The sequence below is a fragment of the Cetorhinus maximus genome, chromosome 3, assembly GCF_964194155.1.
Source record: "Cetorhinus maximus chromosome 3, sCetMax3.hap1.1, whole genome shotgun sequence".
In the NCBI taxonomy this organism is placed as follows: Eukaryota; Metazoa; Chordata; class Chondrichthyes; order Lamniformes; family Cetorhinidae; genus Cetorhinus; species Cetorhinus maximus.
The window spans coordinates 3,372,967-3,399,160 of record NC_135881.1 but is presented as its reverse complement, the minus strand read 5'-3'; the positions used below and the strand labels follow the sequence as shown (position 1 = coordinate 3,399,160).

General features: G+C 41.9%; 1 protein-coding gene across 3 annotated transcripts in view; it reads left to right on the top strand.

Moving 5' to 3' along the window:
• The window catches only part of LOC144675006 (repressor of RNA polymerase III transcription MAF1 homolog), a 55,713-nt gene extending 29,547 nt beyond the window's left edge, over positions 1-26,166 (top strand). For 2 of the 3 annotated variants that reach the window (XM_078536084.1, XM_078536081.1), the window contains exons 3-8: positions 9,674-9,802; positions 10,603-10,771; positions 14,465-14,586; positions 17,550-17,669; positions 21,137-21,262; positions 25,392-26,166. In XM_078536084.1, the coding sequence (XP_078392210.1) occupies positions 9,674-9,802; positions 10,603-10,771; positions 14,465-14,586; positions 17,550-17,669; positions 21,137-21,262; positions 25,392-25,413 (688 nt within the window). In that variant the 3' untranslated portion in view covers positions 25,414-26,166. Of the gene's footprint in view, positions 1-2,678; positions 2,886-9,673; positions 9,803-10,602; positions 10,772-14,464; positions 14,587-17,549; positions 17,670-21,136; positions 21,263-25,391 lie in introns of those variants that run through there. The other variant, XM_078536085.1, reaches the window with a different exon arrangement.
• The last annotated feature ends 28 nt before the right edge of the window (positions 26,167-26,194 follow it).

Genomic DNA, 26,194 nt, shown 5'->3' with positions numbered 1-26,194 from the left:
GACTCTTTTAAGGGCTGAATTCTCTCTTTTTCTGCACCAATGACAATTCCCCACTACTTGACTACAATTATCACATCCTGGGAAGGAATTCCATGTATTGGTCTGCATGACTAAGTAATACCTTTTTACTCTAAGCTGTTGGCCTCACCCCATTCACATGCTTCTCTTTTCTCTCACCCTTCTCCATTTTTAGTATTCTGTCAAGATTGAGTTTTAGGATCCTGTACAAGTTGCCGCTGTTTTATAACTCAATTGTATAAACATAAAAAAAGACTTCATGGTATGGCAAGTAATTAGGAAAGCTGATAACATTCTGTAATTTATTGTGAGGGGAATTGAACACAAAAGCAGGGAGGTTCTGCTTCAGTTATATAGAGCACTATTGAGACCACATTTGGAGTACTGTGTACAGTATTAGGCACCTTTTTTAGGGAAGGATGTAATTGCATTGGAAGCAGTTCAGAAGATTTACCAGACGGATACCTGGGTGGGTTGTCTTATGAGGAAAGGTTGGACAGACTAAGCTTGTATTGCTGGCGTTTAGAGTAAAAGGCGACTTGATTGAAACATATAATTCCTGAGGGATCTGAGATGTGGAGAGATGTTCTCTCTTGTGGGAGAATCTAGAACTAGGGGTCACTGTAAAAATATATATAACTAACACATGAGGAGAAATTCCTTCATTCAGACGGTTGTCAGTGTTTGGGACCCTGCACCCAACACATTCTCAGGAAAAGAGTCTTTGGATATTTGTACGGCAGAGGTGGATAGATTCTTCTTGGTAAGTGGTGGGGGGGAGCAGTCAGGAGTAGGTGGGTTGTAGATTCCAGGTTAAATCAGATCAGCCATGATATTAAATGGTGGAACAAGCTCAAGGAGCTGAATTTCCTCCTCCTCCTTGTTAATATGTTTACTTTCCATGTTCAAGTGTCTGACTTGGCTGAGTATTTTTAAATATAGATCAGGACATTTTTGTAAGGTCACTGAGGAGTATATTCTAATAAGTAGAAAGTAGGAACATTCTGTCCCTTTCCTTCCATGTACTACACCCTCTGACCAAGTAGAGTTTATTCAGAAAACCTTGCCAAATGCCACGATTTAAAACTCTGGCTGTAATCCTGCTTTTCCTTTATGCTTGGCTTTATCTAAGATGTGCTGCTGTTTTAATCACATCGCCTATTTTAATGCTGCAATGAAGTATTGACGTGTATAAAGTAGTGAATAAAGAATTGGATTGCAGTATGAAGTGTATGCCAGTTGGTTGCCTTGACTTCAGCTTGAAAAGTTTGTTTATAGTTCTGCTTGACCCACTTGCTGTGAATTGATTTCATTGCTTATGATTATTAAAGTCATACTTTTTAACCCCTTGGACCACAGCAGTGCTTCTGCATTGAAAATGAAATTGGGTTACTCTACCTTTTTCAGCAATCGGTTTTTAGCGAAGGAATAAAACTGGCGTCGGACAAGCTGTTCATTGCCAGCCGTGTGCACATGCATGGAAATAAAAATAGGAATAGAGGATTTCTGCCAAAAGTTAAGGCAAATGATAGATGCTGGAGTCCTTGAAATGGTGTCTGGGTTACATGGTTGGTGTCTCAGCACTCATCCATGAAACGATCAGTGACTCTGGTACTGTTTTCCAGGTGGACTTGAAAAATATTCAAGGGTACTCTATTCTAACATGTAGAACATCTTAAGAGCAGCTTATGTTCACTTCCGGCTGTGTACTGGCTCGACTGCAAAAGGACTGCTGTCTCCCTTCTCAAGCAGTTGGTCCTTTTCTTTTCAAAGCAAAACCAAAACCCACTTTTTTAAAACATCAACCCTTTGTACACAGTCTACTAGAGCCCAGAGATTTGCAGCCTTTCTTTTCACCTTAATTACCCTTTGCTATTCCTGAAAAAGCACTCTCCTTCAATCTGAGCCCTGCATTAACCCTTTAAGGAATAGTGTCTTTTAAATAAATTCTTCCAGAAAGTGTTCATGACCAGTCCCACAGATCCCTTTTACAGCTGTTAATGCAGCTGTACAGCCTGTTTTGGAAAGCTGATAAGACACTTATTGGAATGGTCTAATGCTCCTGTACATGAATGTTCTTGGCAGGGACATGGGGAAGGCAAGGTATGAACATACACTAATTCTGAATGACCTTCAGTGAATGTTTGTGCTTCTACCATACCACATTTCGGTTTCTAGGTCATGACTTTCACAGTTGCTGTATGTGGTTGGCTGATTCTGCTAAGACCGGAAAGTGCAGTGAAGTTCAAGATATTGCAGAGAAATCTGCAACAGGGTGAAATGGTCTTTCTGTTTGAGGTTTGTTTAATGCAATGGATGGGGGCATCAAATGCCAATGTCATTAATTGGTATGATTTTCTTTCCCCGCTTTTATGTCCTAATTTCAGCTGAAGTGCCTGGACTCTGGCTCCTACCTATGAACATTTGAGAATGGAGGAGTAGAAGGCCATTTGGCCCCTTGAGCCTGCTTTGCTGTACAATAAGATCATGGCTGATCTTGTTTTGAGTTCCACATTCCCATCTACCCCTGAACCTTATGTTCTTGTTAGGCAAGGGAATCAATCTACCCCTGTCTTAAATATTCAGTGACCCCACCTCCATGCCTTTGGCAGTGTTCCAAAGTCTCTCAACCCTCAGGAAAAATTTCTACTAACTTCTGTCTTAAAAGGGTAACCCCTAATTTTTAAACAGTGCCCCCCTAGTTCTGGACCGATTTCACAAGAGGAAACCTCCTTTCCATATCCACCTTTATCAATACTGTTCAGGATCTTGTATACTTCAATCAAGTCACCCCCTCACTCTTCTAAACTCCAGAAGAAACCAGTCCAGACTGTCTAACCTTTCTTAAGACAGCCCACTCATCCCAGGTATCAATCTAGTAAATCTGCTCTGAACTGCATCCAAAGCATTTACATCCTTCCTGTTAGGAACTGGAGATTAGCTTTAAGTTATATTTGTATTTGTGGGTGTTAGGGATGAGTTTTAGCTTTAAGTTTAATTTGCATGTCTGTATTTGTGCGTTATGAAAGGGGGATCTTGACTTTGTTTTACTTTAAAAGATGCCTGCATTCTAATGAGGTTTTATGACTTTTTTAAGGGAAGTTAAAACAAACACAAGGTAGAAAAAAACTAGACTATTGCCTAGCAACAGGGGCCCAGAGAGGGACCCACAGACACAAACTGAAAGCAGTTTAAGTTCAGTTGGTGATTATATTCTAAGGTGGCAGAAGCAGTTTAAGTCTCTTGCTAGCTGGACATGCTAGCAGATGGCTAAGAAAATTAAGCTGAAGAATCACATGAGTTACTCTAAAGTTAAAGTAACAGTGAATGTCGAGTGAGTTTTGGACCTCGAGATACCAGGTTGTCAGCAGTAACAGGAGAGGGAACTGCAGGGAGCAAGTCCTAAAGGAAAAGGAGGAAAGCCCCAAGAAGACCTTCTAGTCAAAGGAAGAACAGGAGTCTGGAAAAGTCCTGTGAAGTGAGTAAGGAACAGGACTACGTCAAGCTTGAAGGGAGAAAGCTGCAGACTTAAAGCAAAATATGTTTGTGATAAGCCAGTAGACCTGAGGAGACAGCTTAAGGTCTGGAACTCTACTATCGGCTTGTGAAGCAATGGTGTTCTGTTGGCATGGTTGAGCATTTGAGTGTGCTTGGAAGGCAAAGCTTGAATGTTGCAATCTAGGGGAGAGGAACATTGAAAAGAGTTTGAAACCCTGGAGGTGGACCCTTGTGGAAGGAGTCAGTGTTGGTTTGGGAGAAAGTTCCAAAGGGTTCTTGGAGAGTGGACATTGGAGCCCTTTGTGTGAAAGACTGAGTTCAGTGAGACGGATTGGCTCATGGTGTGAGAAGCATCTGGGGGAGTTGATAGATCCATAGCATCTGTTTGGGGTGAAAGGGTGATTTAATAATTGAAAATCTGATACGAACATACAAAGTAGGAGCAGAAGTATGCCATTTAGTCTCTCGAGCCTGCTCCATCATTCAATAAGATTATGGCTGATCTGTTTGTTTTGAATTCCACATTTCCAGCTACCCACGATAACCTTAGAGTTTTGTTAGACAAGGAAATCAATCTACCTCTGCCTTAAATATTCAATGACCCTGCCTCCAATCTCTTCTGAGACAGTGTTCTGAAGTACTCTCTTGAACTATGGTGATTTTGACTCTAAACTAGACCACAGCTGGACAATGGAACAAGAACACTATTACTCTGATTCTACATTAATGCTTGGAGCTCAAGGTTATGTGAGTACCAGGATACAAGGGAAACTAGTGGCAGAGACAAAGCACAGAGGGAACGTCAAAGGTGATAGTGAGTATCATGTGCGTGACTATCATGAGCAATCCTCAAATTAACTAAAACCGCAATTGTCAAATGAAAAGTATAGGGAGCACATGATGCATTTGAAGCTCATAGCTGCTGTTCTGGCTGTGCTCTGGCCTTTTTTCACCACACTGCACCCCCACCCCTCAGCCTGCTCGACTTTGAAGATGTAGGATGAATTTTTGAAGTTAATATCTTTAAATGTCCACCTTCTTCCTCTTCCATGCACCCTATTGTTTAATGCTTAGTTTTGGTCTGCACAGGATCCACATGTGAAGAATGTAGACTCTGCCAGAAAAGCCTCCTGTTTACATAACCCCTGCATAATCTGGCAGCAGCAGTGATCTCTAAAAATCCTTTGATTTTTAACATGCATTTTGTGCATTAATGTAAGTCATCCAAAGGACAGAATTTATTTTTTGAATTGAATGCTGCCAGGTGTCTTTGTCACTATATTTTGGGTTAAATAGCACAGTTTGCACTTTGGATTCAAAACAACATCTGGTGCTGTATAAACCTGTCTGTATTTAGTCAACAGGTGATGCCAGCAAACATGAAAGCTGTAAGTCTCTCCTGCCTGAGTAGATGCTAATTAACCTTTAGCTACAGTAATCCATAGACACCATTCATTTACACAGCTGAGCTTTGCTCTTTTGTCCATGCTCTTTATCCAGATGAGCAGTATAAAGTAGCAAACTGTGATTCTGGATATGGAGGAGAAGCCAGGTACTCTAGTGTAGTGGCTATTACTGGATGAGTAATCCAGAGGCTGGGATTAGTAAACCAGAGAACGTGAGTTCAAATCCCACCATAGCAGTTTGAGAATTTGAAGTCTGTTGTATTTACAAAAAGACCTCGAACTAAAAAGATACTTCAGTAAAAGTGACCAAAAGGCTTATTGTAAAAACCCAACTAGTTCACTTATGTCTTTTAGCAAAGGAAAACTGGCCTGGCCTATATCTGGGTCTAGTCCAACTCCAACATAGTTGAGTCTGACCTCCTGAGGTGGACTAGCAAGTAATGCTTTTTGTATCAAGCTGTTTGCAGCAGTTCAAGAAGGTGGCTGCTTGGTGCTCTCCTCTGGAACTTACTCAGCGTCACCTCCCTCTGTCTTCAAAATCCCTTCCCCATAATTCGCTCAGCAATAATTTAGTACATAACTGATGTTAATTCCCCTGCAGCCCTGTTAACTCCCAAGCTTTAGTCCTTTGACTTTTTTATTTCCTTGCTTTTGGTGATGTGAAGGTTTAAGTGTCAATGTGGAGCTGTGTGGAATAGGGTTGTGTTGATGGCTGATTTAGAGATGGCTTTGTTTTAACTGGGCCCCTTCCTAGTTTGTGGTCCCTGCCCCCCTCCAAAAAAATTAATTCCCCTCAGATGCTAATTTGAATTGATCTCCCTCCTGGCTGTCTGAGTCTGTTTGTATCTAAGTACAATAGATAGTGTATTGCCTCCATTAGTGTTTGACAGCTGGCAGTCAATCTTTTCACTTTGGGGATTTATTTGACGACTGTATTCAGGCAGTTTCAGTAGCAATTAGTTCAGTTCTAACTGAGCCACGAATAATGGACTTTAGTGCAATGTTATCCCTTAACTGTAAATCTGCTAAAAGCATGACCTGCTGTTCAGGCTGGCTTGGAATCTGAATCCAAGAGTGATGTTTTAGTAGGGAGAGTGACTTTCCCAGGAAAGTGGTTCTGAACAGGATGTTCCCACGGCAATGATGTGCTTAAACACTGGAGCAACTGATTTAATCCAGTGATGGGCCCAATCCTGGATCTTCTCATTCACCACATGAGATCTTTCATTGTGGAAATGAATGCTGGGGGTAAGGAATCCTAAATGTCCAACACCTCATGGTGGTGCTGGCAAATTTAGAAACATTTTTTCTTGGTTTCCACTTCTGCTAAAGAACTTCTTTTGAGGTGAAAAATTTGAGATGCATCTATCTAGTGTTCAACAGAAGAAATAGTTGATCTTGTGATTTGAGTTGTTTTGGGGGATGGGGGGAATAAAGGTTTCCAAATCTGTAACACCTGAGTTTTGAAGTTTGCTCATGGGTGGCTAGGCAGCTGGAAGAGAGGCAATAACCAAATCTTCATATTACACAATTTCTCAGCTTCTTATATCCAAAGCCATTTTTGAGTTCTTTAGAGGATAGGGTTTTGAAGACTGAGGGAGGCAGTGCTGTAGGCTCCAGAGGGTGGAACCAAATGCCAATGGGTGTTGATGGTAGAATGGGGAAGAGAAATCAGCTGGTGTTTGGTGAGCAAAGGATTGGTTCATCAGGAGGAGATCCTGGATTTGGGGAGGTGAAAGACAGCAAAGGAGATCTGAGTTAAGGACTCACACAGACTTGATGTTGAAGACGAGATCTTGGTTGATTCTCCGAAACATGGAGGGTGGTTGGCATTTGGACCATAGTGCAGATTAGGATAGTTTGGCATTTGACACTGAACAAGCCTAATAGTGGGTTGTGTACAACTGCCATAGCCAATGGAGAAGGGATTCCATTCCTTCTGTAGCATCAAGAAAGCAGTCCCATGAGCACAACAGGCTTCATGGTATGTCGTGTGAAAATGGATGTTGCCTTTTTAATATTTTTGGGGAATATGGTGGTATTCTGCAAAGAAGGATGTGTGCATGTAAACTGGGGGGCTAGGTCGGTAAAGACAGTTTGTGGGAACTGAGGCTATGGTGAAGTTGAATGTACCTATTTGGGCTGGGTTTTAACATTTGCATTGGGTGAGAGGTTGGGACTTGACTTTTCAGCTGTTAAATTTCAAAGGATAGTAGAGATGACAAGGGGCTTTTGCAACTTACAAAGGTTTCATAGGAAAACTGGGGGAGGTGTTAAATTTTATCTGGCCCAAAAGTGGAGGCAATAGGAAGACATGAAAGATTTTTATATTTTGGAAAAGTTGAATTCAGAGATGCATAGGACAATGGAGTCCAGGATGAAAGGGGGGGGGAGGGGGGAAAGATACTTAAGGGGGAAATGTGGTTGAGTTGAGGTGGCTGTAGGGGAGATGCCCTGAGATTCACTGTGCTGAGAAAAATTGTGATTTGAAGTAGCCATCCAGTTTCAAGACAGAAAAGTTCTTGCTTTCAGAAACAGACTGCTTTCTGAACTTCCTTCCGATTTCCACAGCAAAATGGAAGAGAGTGAGACGTTGTATGGCCTTTATTGAAGTAGCAGCACTTTTTGCCTAGGGTAATAGTACAGGATTTTCATGGTTAAAAACCCGTAAGGAAGCTGTTGCCAAGTAAGCTTACTTGTGTTCTGAGCAAGTGTTTTTCTTTGGGAATGTTTTGTAAGACTGTTTCAACTGTGTAATTTTAATTTTGTGCTTAAGCTTTTTTTCTTAAATCTTTTAATTTTAAAATCTTAAGTGCTACTGGGATTCTGGGATCAGTTTTCTTGTTTTCAAAATACAAAACAGTTATGATCAGGTAAGACAAGTTTCCCTCTAAGATTTGGTTTGCTCAGTGAATAACATTGGCTGCAGTCACAACACAAGCAAGGATTCACCCCACTTCTTGAATGCTCTATTCAAAAAATGCAAATGTGCACAATCTCTCCCACATATCAAAACTAGTACACTAGCTGGCTTTAATCCAATTATGACACACCCAGAGACTAAACCTCTATTGGAAATTTTAAAAAAAATATATATACATCAATAGCTTCCTGACAAAGGGTCATGAATCTGAGGAATTCACTACCTCAGTGCAGTGGATGCCGGGATGCTGAATAAATTTGAGGAGATAGACAGACAGCTTTTTAATTAGTAACGGGTTGAAAGGTTATGGGGTGGGTGGGAAGTTGGAGTTGAGGCCGAAATGAGATCAGCCATGATCATATTGAATGGCCGGGCAGGCTCAAGGGGCTGAATTGCCAACTCCTGCTCCTAGTTATGTTGTAACATCCTCATTAATTCTCTCAGCCTTGAGTATACTTAATGAATGTACCTAACCCTCTAGAATAGAAAATTCCAAAAACTCATGTCTCCGAAAATATTTCTCATAATCTGTCCTAAATGGCTGATAACTTTACACCTTTCTAAATTCTTCAGCCAGAGGGAAACAACCTCTCAGCATCTACCCTGTTGAGCCCTCAGAATCTTATGTATCAGTGGGATCAGTGCTCATCTGAATTCCAGAGAATATAGGCTTATTCTACTTAAGATCTCTTTTTATAGGACAGCCCCCTTGTCTCAAATCAATCTAGTAAACCTTCATTGTGCCCATTTTAAGATCAGTATAATCCTTCCCAGGTTTTGGAGATCAAAACTCTACAAACTGTGCCAGATGTGGTCTTGTCAAAGCCCTACAGAACAACAGTCTTCATTATGTCTGTCTGAAGCTCCAAGAATATGAGGAATCCAATCAAAGTCTCCATTGGTACAGGAAGCCAATACATTACTCCTGCTTTGTTATCCCTCTCCTATAGGAAACCGGTTTAAAGCTGTAAATGCAGCAGTTTACATTAGTAAAGTGTGACATTCTCATGGTGCATCATCTGATCCTCTGAGTAGGTTTTGAGTAACTACGCCCCTAGGTAGCTATAACTGATAGCTTAGTGTTCAGCCACAATTCTCCAACTGTACAATTCTCTTCCAAAATTTGCTTTGTGTCTCTGTCAAAGCCTGCTCACAACTGTCTTTGCATGTATTTTCTGACACTTCTAATTTCATTCCTGCATCCTGCTCAGTCTATCATTTGCCTTTAAAGCGCATTGCCTTTGTCACATGACATAACACAAATTTGATGTTGATGGGGTGGCCTGCTATATTTAAGTAGGCTGACTGACTAGACTGACTAAAACCTATTTAGCCCCAACAATGTACACAGACTCTACACGATGAACTCTGGCAGGAAGCTGACTCTGTCATAGGATCCCAGGCAGAATGGTGAAATTGAACTGAGCTGATCTATTTTTAATTCTGTTTAGAAGCTGTACATGTCATTCTACTTTATTACTTTGCATGCACTGACTTCCATTATGCTTTACCAAAATTATGCTGAATGCTGCTGTTGCCCTCTTTGGGGGGGTAGGGGGGCCTGGGATTTAAATCTAGATGTGAACTTAATCAATGACTTTTACTGAGACTGGCATTGGTTAGTGCTTTCTTATAAGCAATGTTTGATCTTAAGTTGTGTATATGCATGCCAGTGCAGCAACCTGGAAGTTGCTGTGCAAGCTGCTCAATTTGTCCCTTTAAGATACCATGCAAAAACAAAATTAAATACTGCACATTTAAAGCAAAATTAGAGAAATGGAGAATTCTTACATTAACAAGCTTTCTTTTATTTCCTTTTTCCCTAAAGGATAGAGAGTTATTCCTGCAAAATGGCAGGGGATGATAAGCAGATGTTTAAACAGTTCTGCCAAGAGGGACAGCCCCATGTCCTGGAAGCCCTTTCCCCACCTCAGACTACTGGAATTAGCCCAAACAGGTAAGAAGAACCTTGGAAGAGAAATCCCTTCATAAATATTCTAGTTTCTACCAAATGAAGATCTTCATTACAGTAAGATTCTTTATTGATTCCACTCAATTGTATATATTGTTGGACCTGCAGCCAGGATCAGTTCAGTGGTCGCTTAGCCCCCCCTAAAATAAAAGCAAAATACTGTGGATTCTGGAGATCTGAAATAAAAACAAAGTGCTGGAAAAACTTAGGCCTGGCAGCATCTATGGAGAGAGAAACAGAGTTAATGTTTTGAGTCCAATGTGACTCTTTGGAACTCTTCTGAGGAAGAGTCATATTGGACACAACATTAACTGTGTTTCTCTCTCCTCTGATGCTGTCAGGCCTGCTGAGCTTTTCCAGCACTGTTTTCACTACTGATATACTTTATCCAAAGAGCAAGAGGGGGAATAAAAGCTGTGAATCTTGGTGGTGGAGAAGGGGAGGGGAAAGTAAGTCTAATCTGCTACAACAATGTTATAGAACACAGCCATCTATTTGTCACTAGCTCCAGATACTGGACATTTTGGCACAGTTACTCTTGTTCCTAACAAGATTAATGTGACCTTATCTGAGTGCTCGTGTCATTCTGGTGCACTTATGGCAATAGCAAAGTACATTATTATCTGAGATGGTCCTCTTGGAACTTGACACTATGCCTATATTTATTAAAATATTTTTAGAATTCAATACCTGGACTCTCAGCCCTTCAAAAATTTTTAACATGGAAATGAAGAGCCCGCAACTTTTAAAAGCAATTAACTCTTGAAGCCTGTCCTTTATTTTAGGTTGAGTAAGAGCCAGAGTGGAGATGAAGGAGAGGGACCACTCTGTGACAAGTGTAGCCGCAAGACACTCTTCTACCTGATTGCTACACTCAATGCATCGTTCCGCCCAGATTATGACTTCAGCACAGCTAAAAGCCATGAGTTCAGCAAAGAGCCCAGTTTGAACTGGGTAAGTGGATGTAACAGAATTGATTGTGGAATTGTTCTTTTGAAAATTTAAAGTAGCCAAAGATTAGTAGCTTGGGGTATAGTTCAGTTTACTATTGCAGGTGTTAAAATGTTTGGAGAAAGGGTTCTTGTCTTACCTTAATAGAAATGATCATGGCTATGTGGTTTGCTCAATATTAAGCTGTAATTTTGGTTTAGTGAGCTGCATTATTGTGGAAACTAGGCAGCATTATAGTCGGGAGTAGACAAACTAATCAAGATCCTGGACCCAATGGTATTGTAATGCTCTGTTGCGTCTTTGCTACAACATCAATAACATTACAGCCCAATGGCAAGGTATTCTCTAGTTGACTGGGGCTCCTCAGCCTTCATGTGACAGAAGTTCATCCTTTTCAATTTACTGAACAGATCCAATGTACTTGGTGACTCCAGCAAAAAAAAAGCTGGACCCCAAATAAACCTACATTGATCCATAAGAACATGAAAAATAAGAGCAGGAGCTGAGCATACAGCCTGTTGAGCCTCCTCTGCCATTCAGTACAATAATGGCTTTTCTTGGGCTTCAGCTCCACTTTCCCATCTGTTCCCCTATCCCTGCATTCTGAGACACCAAAAATCTGGCTATCTCAGCCTTAAATAGAAGTATAAATATATACTGTGCTCCCTTGTTCTAGATTCTAACAACGTCTGTGTCTACCCTGTCAAGCCCCTTCGTAATCTTGATTTTCAATATTTGAGTTTCAATGAGATCACCTCTTCATAAACTCCAGAGAAGAGAGATCCAATTTACTCAACCCCTCATCATAGGACAGCCCTCGCATTCTTGGGACCAATCTAGTGAACCTTTGCTGTACTGGCTCCAATGCAAATTTATCCTTAAATATGGAGACCAGAGTGTTCCAGGTGTGATCTCAGCCCTGTACAATTGTAGCAAGGCTTTATTCTTGTACTCCAATCCCCTTGCAATAAAGGCTAACATGACATTTTGCTTTGCTGATAGCAGGCAGGTATAGCAAGCAAATTTTTTAACGTTCCTTGTATGAGTACACCCAAATCTCTCTGCACATCAACATTTACAGGTACCATGCCTTTTTTAAAATCGAAATTCTGTTTTTCTATTCTCTTTGCAACTTTTGTCCTCCTAGCTTTCATTCCTACCAATTTTGTGTTGTCAGAAAACTTTGATACATTACTCCGCTAATTCACTGATATAGATTGTAAATAGCTGAGGCCCCAGCACTGATGCTTATGACACTACACTAGTCACCGTCTGCCAACTTGAATGCCCCATTTATCCCTGCTCCCTGCCTCTTAACCAATCCTCTATCCATGCTAATATCACCCCAACTCCACGAGCCCTTATCTGGTGTATTAACCTTTTTTTGTGTGGTACCTTTTATTGAATGCTTTTTGGAAATCCCAGGTAGACATCTACTGGCTTTCCTTTATCTACCCAATGAGTCACATCCTCAAACTCTCTAATTTTGTCAAGCAGGATTTCAGTTTTATACAATCATGTTGACTTTTTCTAATCATACTGTGCTTTAAGTGCATTAAAACTTCCTTGATAAATTCCAGCACTTTCCAGACAACTGGCTGTCAGGCTAAGTTTTCTCTCTCCTACCCTGCCTCCCACCTTTCTTGAATAGTGGTGTTACATTTGCTAACTTCCAATCTGCTGGGACTTTTCCAGAATCTAGGGCAATATTTGTCATTGATCTAGATGGGGCAGAAGAACAGATGTTGGCTTCTTGTCCAGGATATTGAGTCGCTTTCTCATTGTTTAGGAAATAGGAACAACAACTTGTATTATATATAGTACCTTTTAACATGGTCAAATATCCCAAGGTGCTTTACAGGAGCATTAGAAAACATTTGACTGTTACATTGAGATATTGGAGCAGATGAACTAAAGCAAGAGGTGGGTTTTGAGCACCCTAGAGGGTAGGGAGGCAATGAGGTTCGAGAAGGAATTCCAGAGCTCAGTCTTGGTAGCTGAAGGTACAGTCACCAATGTTGGAGTGATTGAATTCTGGGATCTCCAAAGAGGAGTGTAGATATGTAGGGCTGGAGGAGCTTGGGCTTAGGAATGGGATGGGCCATGGACTTGAAAACCAAGATGCTAATTTTAAAATCGAGGAATGCTTGACTGGAAACTATAGAAGGATAGAGGTTTTATTGCACAGAAGGAGGCCTTTCAGCCCACGTCAGTGCTGGCTAAAAAAAGCTATCTGGCCTAACCCCACTTTCCAGCCCTTGGTCTGTAGCCCTGTAGGTTACAGCTCTTCAAATGCACATCGGTATTTTTAAATTCAGTGAGCACAGGGATGATGGGTGAGTGGGGCTTGGTGTAAGGACATGGGTAGCAGACTGTTTACATGAGGTAGAATGTGGGAGGCTGGACAAGAGTGCATTGGAATAGTTATAGGTGAGTGGTTTCAGCAGCAGATAGCTGAGGCAGGGTGTAGTTGGGAAATGTTAGATGGAAATAGGTGGTCTCAGCAATGAATCAGATTGCAGATTGACAGTTCATGTTGTAAAATATATCAGGGTTGTGAACAGTCTGGTTTGACCCAAGAACATTGCCAAGGGAGATATGGAGTTTTAAAAAAAAAAGCAAAATACTGCAGATCTTGGAAATCTGAAATTAAAAACAGGAAGTGCTGGAAATATTCAGGTCTGGCAGAGCTCAGTATGATTTCTTCAGAACCTGTTCCGAAGGAGTCATATTGGTCTCTAACTCTGTTTCTCTCTCCATGGATGCTTCCAGACCTGCTGAGTTTTTCCAACACTGTTTTTAATTTCAGATCTCCAGCATCTGCTGTATTTTGCTTTTATTATACAGCAGGGGTGGGGAACCTATGGCCTGTGGGCCAGATCCAGCCTGTTGGTCAATTTCATCCAGCTAGTAGCAAGATTTCTAAAAAAATATATATAGACCTATGACAATGCCTTGAAAATGGCATTTATCATCGTTATGAATTTGCTTTGGATAAATGCATCAGCTAAATTACTATAATATTTCACAATATAATATTCAAATTCAACCATTGCTGAATAGTGGGTGAGTTGAATTTTTTTGTATTTCCAAGAAAAACAAATTAAGTTGATTTTTGTGTGGCTCGTGATAAAGTTCCTCATCCTGTTATACAATAGGGAGAGATGGAGTTGGTGGCTACGGAACAGTTGTGGCAGGAACTGAAGACAGTAGGTTCAATCTTCCCAATGGGAAGCCATTCTGGTTGGAGGAACTTTTCTCATTCATATCTCGATTTGTGAGGGGAGATAGGAACAAGTAGGTAAAGATGTGAATTCTGGGGCTAGGGCGTATGGAACCTTGGAAGCTTGACCCATTGGGCTAGAGGAAAGGAGGGATGTGGCAAAGGCAGCTGATTGGATGGTCTTAATGCCAGTGACAGAAGTCTGAGCTACCCCATTTGTTGAAGGTAAGGGTGCAGGAATGGTGTTTAAGACCATGGTTGAGTAAAGACAAGAATCTGTGATTATCTTCACATTTCTGGATGATCATGGAACAGTGAGGAGAGTTGGCAGAAGAGAGCACAGGACCCTATATTTCTTCGTGGCCTCGAGAGCTGATGGTCAATAGCTAAACCAATTATTTGCCTTCCCCATTCAATATCCCAAAGTTATTTCTGTTAAAGTTAGTCCTGATCCCTGTGTTTAATTTGTTCAGGTGGTGAATGCTGTGAACACCAGCTTGTTTTCTGCTGTTGGAGAGGAGTTTAACAAACTGAAACCTCAGCTTTGGGATGCTATTGATGAAGAGATCTGTCTGTCAGAGTGTGACATCTACAGGTAACTTCAAAATGAAAATGACTTTCACGCAACTTTAAAGGCATTTACATGCCCGTATTTGTTCCTCACTTGGCTCAATTAGTAGCTGTCTTGTCTGTCAGAAGGTCTTGGAGGCAAGCCCTCCTCTAGTACTTGACCAAATCTAGGCTGGCACTTCAGTGTTACAGTACTACATTGTCAGAGGTGCCATCTTTTGGGTGACAAAAAAATAAAGCATCCCTAACTTGATCAGTGAACATAAAAGCATGTTGCATTATCTGATGAAGTAGGAGAATTTCCATATCCCCTACTCAACATTTATCCTTCAACCAACACCTCCAGGAACAGAATAACTTCATTTAACTTAGTACTGTTTGTGGAATCTTGCTTTGTGCAAATTAGCCACAACATAACAGTGACTTCACTTCAAATATTCATTGTCTGTGCTTTGCGAAGTTTCGAGGACGTAGAGTATCTCGCTCTGTATAAATGTTTGCTTAAATTACTTGAATTTTCTTTAATCTTTGTCTCTATTCTGCTATCTGTGTACTGGAACATGAGACTTGTGCTGTTGTTAATTCTCTTGTTCTCCAGCATAAAATTAGATGAATTTTGTTTAGAAATAATCTGCATAATGCCAGTGTATGGATAAATGTACAGTACAGATACTGATGACTGGGGAGGAATGGATACTGTATTTATAGTTCCTTGTTTCTAACATCCTGAAGTGCTTTACGTTCACTGATTTTAAAGTTTGTGTAAAACAAGATATGGTCAATTTAATTCAGTTTGTAGTTTGAACAATGCAAACTATATACACATTCCTGTGGTTTATCCTATTTTGGACAACTCTGCACAATCCCGATGCGCACCTGATCTCTGTAACCTTCAGCCCCATTACCCTTTATCTTCTGTGCTGCTCCAATTCTGGCCTCAATTTTAATCACTTCACCATTTGAAGGCCATGCCTTCTGTTGAGGCCCTAAAATCTGGAATACCCTCCTTAAACCCCTCCTTCCTCCCTTTTGGCTAAGATTCTGGTCATCTACTGGGATATCTTCATGTCAATTAAATGTTTCACACCTTTTAACAATGAAAAATAAAAAAAGCAAGATGGGTTCAGTGAAGGAAAAACATGTATCTATCTATCTATATAGCTGCCCTACCTTCTGCTTAGTGTCTTGTGTGAATATAGAATGTACAGCAAACTGATCTGAACCTTCACAACTGTTCAATATTTCAGACCACCACCACCCCCCAACTTTATTGTAGCTAGAAAGCTCTCTTCCCGCTTAGGGTACACTTCATCTGTCTCACTGCCAAGTGGCCTCTGACTATTGCTGAACCTGCACTAACCAGAATTTGACCCGTCTATTCAAAACGTGCCCAATTTTGTGGAATGAACTGATCTCTGCTCAGGCATGCCATAAATGCTTTAATCACAGACAATGGTTCATCTTCAAGGCCTAGAACATTCTGGAAGAATGTGTTTTTAAAAGACATTGTCCCTTAAAGGGTTATTGCAAGGACTCTGGTTGCTGCTGTTCCTGGAAAAGACAGCATTTTACCAGAAAAGGTATTTGAGCAGTTTTAAAGAATCTGGAAACCTCTTGACCCTGGTGTACTGATTACAAAAAGGGTGTCACAGTGGTTTATGGCCTTTTGGGGGTGGGGGAGAAACATACCTGGAAAACTGTTTAAAAGCTGGTAGGCTGATTTTGTTTTGTGGGAAACGAGAGTGATCAACTGCTTTGGGTAAAAAAGACCTGAAGCTCCAGACCAGTCCCAAGCAAAAGTGAATGGAAGTTGCTCCAAAGTCACTATGTTCTGAAAGAGTATCTACAAGTTTTGCTCTAAGTCCACCTGAAAAGTAGTGCAAGAGTCATCGATTGTTTCTCAGACCTGTGCTGAGAAACCAATCATATAACCCGGACACCATTTCAAGGACTCGATCTATCCTTTTCCCTTGAATTAACCATTTGGCAGAATTCCTCTTTTTTGTGTTAGGATATGTCAAGTAATTATTATACCTTTTGTAATTCAGAGTTATTAAGCTTTGCCTTTCCACTTGACTAGCCTGGTTTTATGATAAACTAATAATTTTGTTTATTGAAGAAACCTGGGCAGTGAGTGGTCATTCTGAGATTAATAGGTAAGCCACATATTTGGCTGTATAGCTAGCTGGAAAAATCATTTGAATATATGTTGTGACCCATGGAGTTGTGGAACGAGACCGTGCACTCCTCCCACCTCGATCGTAACAGTTAGTGGAATAGGGGGAGGAGAAGTTAGAAGTTCTGCTGTTGATCATTGTCTCGTGACTCTATTTTAAGGCCTGTGACTTTAATGCCCTAAAGTTAAATAGGCTGTCAATATTTAGCTAAGCAGCTGAGTGTTTCCAATTTTTAAAATTTTATTTTGTTTTTAGCTGTCCGAAGAGTGTTCAGTATTTGCAAGGCATAGGCAAGATCGACACACATGTTTAAAACTGTCACACCTCTACAAGAGGGCGTAGTGTCAAACTTTGTGAAATTCAAACAGCCTTTCACTGTTTTTTTTTTTACTGATGGTGGTGGGTGTTTGGATGGATTACTCAGAGGCAATGGGCTAATTTGTGTCTGCAAATTCGAGAGTTGGATTAAAAACCTGGAGTTTTTACTGGAGGGATTATTTGAGACTTTATATTTTCCAGCTGCTGGAACCAGCCAGGTGGATCTTTCTGATCCTCTACACCCAGCATAGGGTGGACAGAGTCCATGTAACCGTACCCTAATAAAGTCAGTGTCTCCAGGAGAAAAATTGATACGATATCTGGGCTCTTGAATCTGTAGATTGTGTGTGAGAGGCACTTAAAATGAAAGACTGTAATGACCCACTTTGCTGTAGTGTACTTTAGCTATACTCTTGATTATCAGAACTCCAACACTTATTTTTATGCAAGTCAGTTTATTAAGTGTTTTTAATTGTGTGGAATCATTTTTCAGCTACAATCCAGATTTGGACTCTGACCCATATGGTGAGGAGGGTAGCCTTTGGTCTTTTAACTATTTCTTCTATAACAAGAAACTGAAAAGGATAGTGTTCTTCACGTGCCGTTCTGTCAGGTGAGATTTAACATTCTGTTCGTGACAACATTAAGATGGATGTGCTCCCTTTCTGCCTGCAATGTGTATGCCTTCTTTGGAAAGAGGTGTGTCTTGTCTCTTACCCTTGGAGTGTTTTTCAGCAGCAGGCTTTTGAGAGCTTAAAATCAGCTCTTTCTCTCTCGTACTCTGACTAAATGCAACATCTCACACTTGGTCTCATGTGCACAAGCACACAGATTGGATACAGATGAAGGTAGTGCAGTTTTACAGATTCGTTACTTCATTCTGATAATTTCTGGTCTCCCACGTGGCAGGCCTGAGGTCTCATGAATGGATTTGATGATTTAAAGTTGAAGTGAGGGCCTTGTAAAATGAAGGGTCCACAGCAGGTTTTGAAGTTTCTTGTCAAATATCTAATAGGATGGTTCTCAGCGAACCTTGAAACTGGAGCAAGTTAAGCACTTTGGCTGCTTGATTACTTGCACCTAGTTTGAGTCTGGTTCTCAGACTGGCTGACAACTGATGGTTCTGATGATCATCTGAGTCCTGCAGTAATAAGGGTGCACTCCTTGAAACCAGCTTCCATTAAATGAGCACTGGGTTAACACAAACAGCTGAAGGCACTGGATACTGCAAAGGCTATGGTCCCTGACAATATTCCATCAATAGTACTGAAGACTTGTGCTCCAGAAATTGTTGTGCCCCTAGCCAAACTGTTCCAATACAGCTACAACACTGGCAGCTACCTGGCTATGTGGAAAATTGCCCAGGTATGTCCCGTACACAGGAAGCACAACAAATCCAACCCGGCCAATTACTGCCCCATCAGTCTACCCTCGCTCATCAGTAAAGTAATGGAAGGGGTCATCAACAGTGCTACCAAGTGACACTTGCTCAGTAATAAACTGCTCACTGATGCCCAGTTTGGGTTCTGCCAGGACCATTCCACTCCTGACATGACAGCCTTGGTTCAAACATGGACATCAGAGCTGAACTCCTGAGGTGAAGTGAGTGTGACTGCCCTTGACATCAAGGCTGCATTTGACTAAGTGTGGTATCAAGGAGCCCGAGCAAAACCTGGAGTCAATGGGAATCAGTGGGGTGGGGGGGGACTCTCTGCTGGTTGGAGTCATGCCTAGCACAAAGGAAGATGGTTGTTTGCTGGAGGTCAGTCATCTCCACTCCAGGACATCACTGCAGGAGTTCCTCTGTAATGTCCTCGGCCCAGCCATCTTCAGCTGCTTCATCAAGGACCTTCCCTCCATCATAAGGTCAGAAGTGGTGATGTTCACTGCGCAGTGTTCAGCACCATTTGTGACTCCTCAGATACTGAAGCAGTCCATGTCCAAATGCAGCAAGACCTGGACAATATCCAGGCTTGGGCTGACAAGTGGCAAGGGGAGGTGATGGTGTAGTGGTATTGTCACTGGACTAATAATCCAGAGACCCAGGGTAATGCTCTGGGGACCCAGGTTCAAATCCCACGACAGCAGAGGTGAAATTTGAATTTAAAAAAAATCTCAATTCAAAGTCTAATGATGACCATGAAACCATTGTTTATTGTAAAAACCCATCCGGTTCGCTAATGTCCTTTAGAGAAGGAAATCTGCTGTTCTTACCTGGTCTGGCCTACATGTGACTCCAGACCCACAGCAATGTGGTTGACTCTTAAATGCCCTTTGAACGAGGGCAATTAGAGATGGATAATAAATGCTGGCCAAGCCAGCGATGCTCACATCGCATGAATGTTTGTTTTTAATTCATTCATCCCCCACATGTCAGGCAATGATCATCTCCAATAAGAGAATCTAACCATCACTCCATGATGTTCAATGGCATTACCATCATTGAATTCCCCCACCATCAACATCATGGGGGGGAGGGGGGGTTGCCATTGACCAGAAACTGAACTAGACTAGCCACATAAATACTGTGGCTACAAGAGTAGGTCAGAAGCTAGGAATCCTGTGACCAGTAACACACCACCTGACTCCCCAAACCACCTACAATGCACAAGTCAGGAATGTGATGGAATACTCCCCACTTGCCTGGATGAGTGTAGCTCCCACAACACAAGAAGCTTGACACCGTCCAGAACAAAGCAGTCCAGTTGATTGGCACCACGTCCACAAACATTTCACTCCTTCCACCACTGACTCACAGTAGCAGCAGTGTGTACCATCTACAAGATGCACTGCAGCAATTCACCAAGGCTCCTTCAACAGCACCTTCCAAACCCATGACCACTACCATCTAGAAGGACAAGGGGAGCAGATAGATGAGAGCACCACCACCTGGAAGTTCCCATCCAAGTCACACCACCATGACTTGGAAATATATCACCGTTCCTTCACTGCTGCTGGGTCAAAATCCTAGAACTCCCTTAACAGCACTGCAGGTGTTCCCCACACCACATGGACTGCAGTGGTTCAAGAAGGCAGCTCACCACCACCACTACCACCTCAAGAATGGGCAATAAATGCAGGCCCAGCCAATGAAGCCCACATCCCATGAGTGAATTTTAAAAAAAATCTTGAGGTCCACCCAATCTAGTTTGGATACGGGAGGTCACCGTGATGTTGGCAAGTTGGTAGTGGCCATGGAGTTTTGATTTTCCCTTTTGTCCAGTATGAAACATGGAGACTGGCAATCTGAAAACTTCACGGTCTTTAGGTATTGGCCCATCCTTAAACAAGATGTGTGAATTCCACAGATGGCTGAGAGGTACCCTCATCTGCTGCCATATTTAATTAGATGGTCTGGAGTCCAGATATGAAGTCATATGATTTGCAACTTGTTTGTGTTCAATTTTTAAGTATTGACTGAAAATGGGCGTGAGGGCGTGCCTGCGTCAGGTTACCTGTTCCAAGTCTGACATTAAGATGAGGCGAGGTGGAGAGAGGCAGTATTATACAAGAGTGTAAAATCACCTTGAGCATAACTGGTTCTCTAGGCCAGAACCTTTCTGAACTTCGTCCTGGATAGGATTAGGAGTAAAATAGAGGATGTAGCAAAGCTTTGAAATTACACCCTTTACCCACACATAGTTTTTTTTTGTCTGTGTGCACATGAGTAGGGTATTGCATGTCTGTAAGATTATGTGCAGCCATTCATTGGCTTTGCATATCACCATCCCCCTCCCCCACCAATCTCAGTTGCAATAGTTTGGTTATGTTTAGCCTCCCACTTATTACCCTAGGGCAATAAGTGGGAGGCTAAACATAGCCAATGTTTGAAAGATGGGAGAGTGAAGTACCTCAGGCCAGTCTCATTCTAGCAACTTTCCTCTGTTGCTCCGAATATTGCAGGGAATGAAGCTGATTAGAATTGGGGAGGGTGGAGCACAATTACTCATCTAACTTGGGAAGCTGCTCTTGAGTTCCTGCTACTTCTGGATGAAAGGCTAGTCCTGGATAGGGCTTTAAGGGGTTTTTAAGAGACATGCAGAGGCCCCATACTCATAACTTATCTGTCTTGATTTGCAGTGGGTATTTATACAGTCAGGGCACTGAGATCAGCAACAACTTTGACATGGATCTGGAAGATGAAGTCCTCCTCAGTCAGGATGAAGATGAAGAAGATGAAGAAGCAGAAGCTATAGAAGAGACCAGGTTTGTCAAATCGAGAGATGTATAATGGGAGCTGATCCAGTTAGCTATTTTATACTAACTCCCAAGTTAGAGATTGCCCTTCCAACTGAGCACGCTTCTCCTGCACTCTCTGCCGGTGGCAGTAGGATCCTTGGCTAACTTCTCTCCCTCTTGCCTAGCCTAGTGATAGCTCCGACACTCCTACCTTGAGTGAGTCAACTAATTAAACCCAGGCCAAGAGTCAAAGCTGGATCCTACTGACTGTGACCAGTCTGAGCTTTAGAGAGCATGGAAACATAGAAGATTTATGGCATAGAAGGAGGCCATTTGGTCAATGTCTGTGCCAGCCAAAAGAGCAATCCAGCCTAATCCAAACTCTTGCTCTATAGCCCTGTAGATTGTGGCACTGCAAGTGCATATCCAAGTATTTTTAAATAGCATGAGGGTTTCTGCCCTCCATGTCTTTTAGGCAGCAATTTCCAGCCCCCCACACTCTGGTTGGAACAAACACTCCAACTTCCCTCTAGTTACTTTAAATCTATGCACCCTGGTTTTGACCTCTCTCTGCTGGGGATATTAGATTCTTTCTATCCAAACTATCTAGGCCCCCCCATAATTCTATAAGTTGAGAAGTGAAGAGGAAAATAATACTGGCAATAAGAATGAGAAAAGAATAGCAGTTAAAAAGAACCCAAAAATCATCTCCCAGCATATCAATATTAAGTGGTGTGGGTCCTATTGGGACAAAAAAGGTGCAGGGCAAGACTAGAATACTTAGCACTCTGTATTGGTGTTTATGCAGGGAGAGGCTGACAAAATATCAATAGAATGGGGAGGTGGTGGAGATGTTGGGGTGAAAATCATTAGGCAGGAGGCACTAGAAAGGCTGTTCTTGGGTAATAACTCACCTGGTGCAGGTGACTTGCATCCCAAGTTGGTGAAGGAAGTTGGGGTGGTGATAGTGGAAGGGCTTGCCATAATTTTCCCATCTTCCCTAGATATAGGGATATGCCAGGATTGGAGAGTGGCAAATATGAAACATTTATTCAAGGAAAGAGTGCAAGAACAGTCCAGCAACTACAGGCCAGTTTAACATCAGCGGTGGGTAAGGTTTTAAAAGGAAGAGAAAAAAAAAAATCAACAGGCACTTTTGGAGAGGTTTGAGCTAATTAAGGAGAGCCAAGATGGGTTTGTAAAAAGCAGAGATTGTATTTGACTAATCTAATTGAATATTTTTGTAGTAATGGAGAATGTTGAAGGGAATGCAGAGGTTGTTGATATGGATTTTAAAACATTTTACAAAATACCACAAAAGGCAGGTAAGTAATGGTCATAGATTGAGTCAATGTTAGCTTGGATAAAAAAATTGACTTAAGGACAGGAAACAGGAGTCATGGTAAATGGTTGCATTTCAAACTAGAGAATGGTAGACTCTGTTCCCCAAGGGTCAGTGCTAGGACCACTTTTTTTGCTATATATAAATGACTTGCATATTGGAATTGTTTCAATTCAATTAACCAATTGATACCAAAGTTGGAGGTGTGGCAAACAGGATGAATTGCCTGCAACAGGACATAGATGGAATTTAATACAGAAGAGTGAGGTGATGCATTTTAGCTGAAGGGATAGGGAGAGGCAATATAGACTAAACAGCACAGTTCCAAAGATGTGCAGGGGCAGAGACACCTGGGAGTTCATGTGCATAGATTGTTTGAAGAGAAGATGGTTAGCAAAACATATGGGATCTTGATCCATAAACAGAGTAATTGCACATGAAAGCAGGGAAGCCAAACTTCCTTGCTTTTCTCTACTCCTTTCCTAGTGCTGAACTTGCACCTTTCCTTAGTTTCTTTTCCATCTCCACTTATGCCCTCTCCAAGCTGCTCTTGTCCATGAGATTTGCAGCTGCCTCCCTTGACCCTATTCCCACTAAACTGCTGATCACCTAAATTCCCCTCCTGGCCCTCAGCTGTGCTGCTGGTTTTTAACTGGTATATAGGTGGCTGATTGCAGCATGTTAGATTAGGTTTCACACCCCAAGGGCAACTAATTAATTTTCACCTCGTTTTGCTTTTGAAGTGGTTGTGCTCTCTGCTCCCATGCCACCTTTTTAAATCCTCTGACAAATTTAAACATTCCCTTGTCTTCCTCCTTGACTTGTCTGCAGCCGCATCATCCTCTTCTAACACCTCTCCACTGTCATCCAGCTGGGTGGGACTGCTCTCACCTGGTTCCATTATTATCTATCTGATCACCACCAGAGAATCACTTGTAATGGCCTCTGTCCCTGCTCCTGCACCATTACCCTGGTGTCCCCAAGGATCACCCTTGGCTCCCTCCAGTTTCTCATTTAAAAGCTGCTCCTTGGTACCATCATCCCATGGCGCAGCATTGATTTTCATGTGTACACTGACACCCTGCTCTACCTCACCACCTCTCGATTCCTCCACTGTTGCTAAATTGTCAGATGGCTTATCCTACATCCAGTACTGGTTGAGCAGAAATATCCACCAATTAAATATTGGGAAGACTGAAGCTTTTGATTTTAGTCCCTGCTTCAAGCTCTGTTCCCTATAACTACTGACTCCATCCCTCTAGGTTGATACCGAGGATGGCAGGCCTGTCTTATGAGGAGATTGATTTGACTGGGCCTATATTCATTAGAGTTTAGAAGAATGAGGGGGGAGTCTGATTAAATTGTATAAAATTCTAACCAGGTTAGACAGAATAGATGCAGGGGGGATGTTTCCCCTGGTTGGGGAGCCTGGATCCAGGGGTCCACAGCCTCAGGATACAGGGTAGGCCATTCAGGACTGATGAGAAATTTCTTCACTTAAAAGGTGTTCAATCTGTGGGAATTCTCTACCACACGAGGCTGTGGAGGCTGGGTCACAGTATGTCCAAGAAAGAAATTGATTATTTTTTGGATATTGGGGGCATCGGAGTATGGGCAGAAAGTGGGAATATGGCATTGAGATAGAGGATCAACCATGAACATATTGAATGGCGGAGCAGGCTCGAAGGGCTGAATGGCCTACTCCTAGTTTTTGTTTCTCTCCCTGGCAACAGTCTGAGATTAAGCCAGTCTGCTTGCAACCTTGGTGTCACATTTAATCCTGAGATAAGCTTCCAAATTCATGGCTGGTATTTTGTTTTATTTTCCTTTTTGGAGTGTTTTATGTTAAAGGCACTATATAAAAAGTTATGTTGAACTTCTTTAAAGCTCTGATTGGGCCACACTTGGAGTCAGTACACTTCAGGAAGGATGAAGATCACCTTAAGAGACGCAGAAGTGATTTACCAGAATGGTTAGAGGGATGTGGAAATTTAACTAAAAGATTAGGTTGGAGATGTGAGGTGGTTTTGTGAGGCAAAGGAGGTTGAGGGGAGATTTGAGATGAACAAGTTTAGACACAAACCTGTTCTGATTTAGCTTATGGTACAAGGACTTTGGACAAGATGCAGGGGAAATATGAGGAAGAACTTCTTTTAACATAATGATGACTTTGGGGGTGGTGAAATGAATTGGATAAACGTTTGAGGGAAACAAGCTTGATGGCTATGGGATATGAGAATGGGATTGGCTGAATTGCTCTACAGAGCCATCTACTGTGCTGTTCTGATTCTGACCTCCATGAAATCTCCCTTCAGCCAGCTCAGAAATTAACCAAGTTTGTTTTCCTTAAGGCATCTTAGTTCAGTTTCTAGCATATGGTTAGGTGGCCAGTTTCATGTACAGTATAATCCGTCATTAGGTCTACGACCCTCTTTGCTGGTCTGTGCTGCATTAGTTGACCTTGCTAAAGGTGGTAGCAGTAGCTCCACAGTTGGAGTGTGCTGGTGCTTGGGCGAAACCTCCAGTTGGGGTAGGTTCTGTGCTTCAGATCACTACCTCATGATCCTCAAATTCAAACGTCTGAATGTTCAATGAGGACTGGACAGGGCCTTCACCTCAAGTTCTGCTTGTGTTTGCCATCTGGGCTCTTAAAGAATGGCTTTTGGATAAGTTACTGAAAGGCACAGCCTTTTGTATCGCTCTTTTGCAGGAAGGAGCAAGCACCTTCAAAATAGAGATAATTGTTAAGGAACATATTCGGGAATTTTTTTTTAAGGATAATGTTGATTAATGTGCACTTTTTTCTTTCCTCAGGTACCAGGCAGTGTGTGTCTAAACAGTGAGCACATCATCCACTCTTCATCTCTGCTTCCTATAACTTCCAAATTGACTGCAGTTGTGTGAAGCTGAAAAACCAACACTTTCCTCATTTTTTAATCTCAGGCATTAAAACTTTTTTTGACTTTGGTGCAGACCTGTTAGCAGATTCCTAGTTCTGAGAGGATTGCACCAGGAACTGTCAGGAGGTCTTTGGTTTGAAAATGCCTGCCTCCAGTCCCTTGACCCAGGATTACCAGAGTGGATTACCTGTTCTTTTGACTCCATTGCTGACATTATCTCTTGTTATATACATTATGCAGCATGTTTAAGAAGCCGAGTGAACAAGCTCTTGTCTTCTGCAAGCAGAAAGGATGAACACACCAACGTATTCCATGGATCAGGGTCAGCTTTGCACTCAGCTGTTGTCACAGATCTGACTTTTTTGGACACGACCGAATTCTGAAAATCAGCACACCATCGACTTCCTGGTGATTCCCACAAGCACCCCCTCCCTGAGCACTTGGCAATCTGTGCTGCTGGTTTTTAGCTGGTGTATATAGGTGTCTGATTGCAACAGACTAGATCAGGTTTCACACCCCAAGGACAGCTGACTAATCTTCACCTTGTTTTGCTTTTGAAGTGGTTGTGCTCTCTGCTCCCATGTGAAGCTTTTTAACCCTCCCTTGCCCCACTTTGAAGGGAGACTAAGTCTTTTCTGATGGCTTTCCTTATTCAGCAGGCTAGGTGACTATTTGATTTTTGCTGTGCCTCTGTTCCGTTTCCAGATTGGAGTTTGT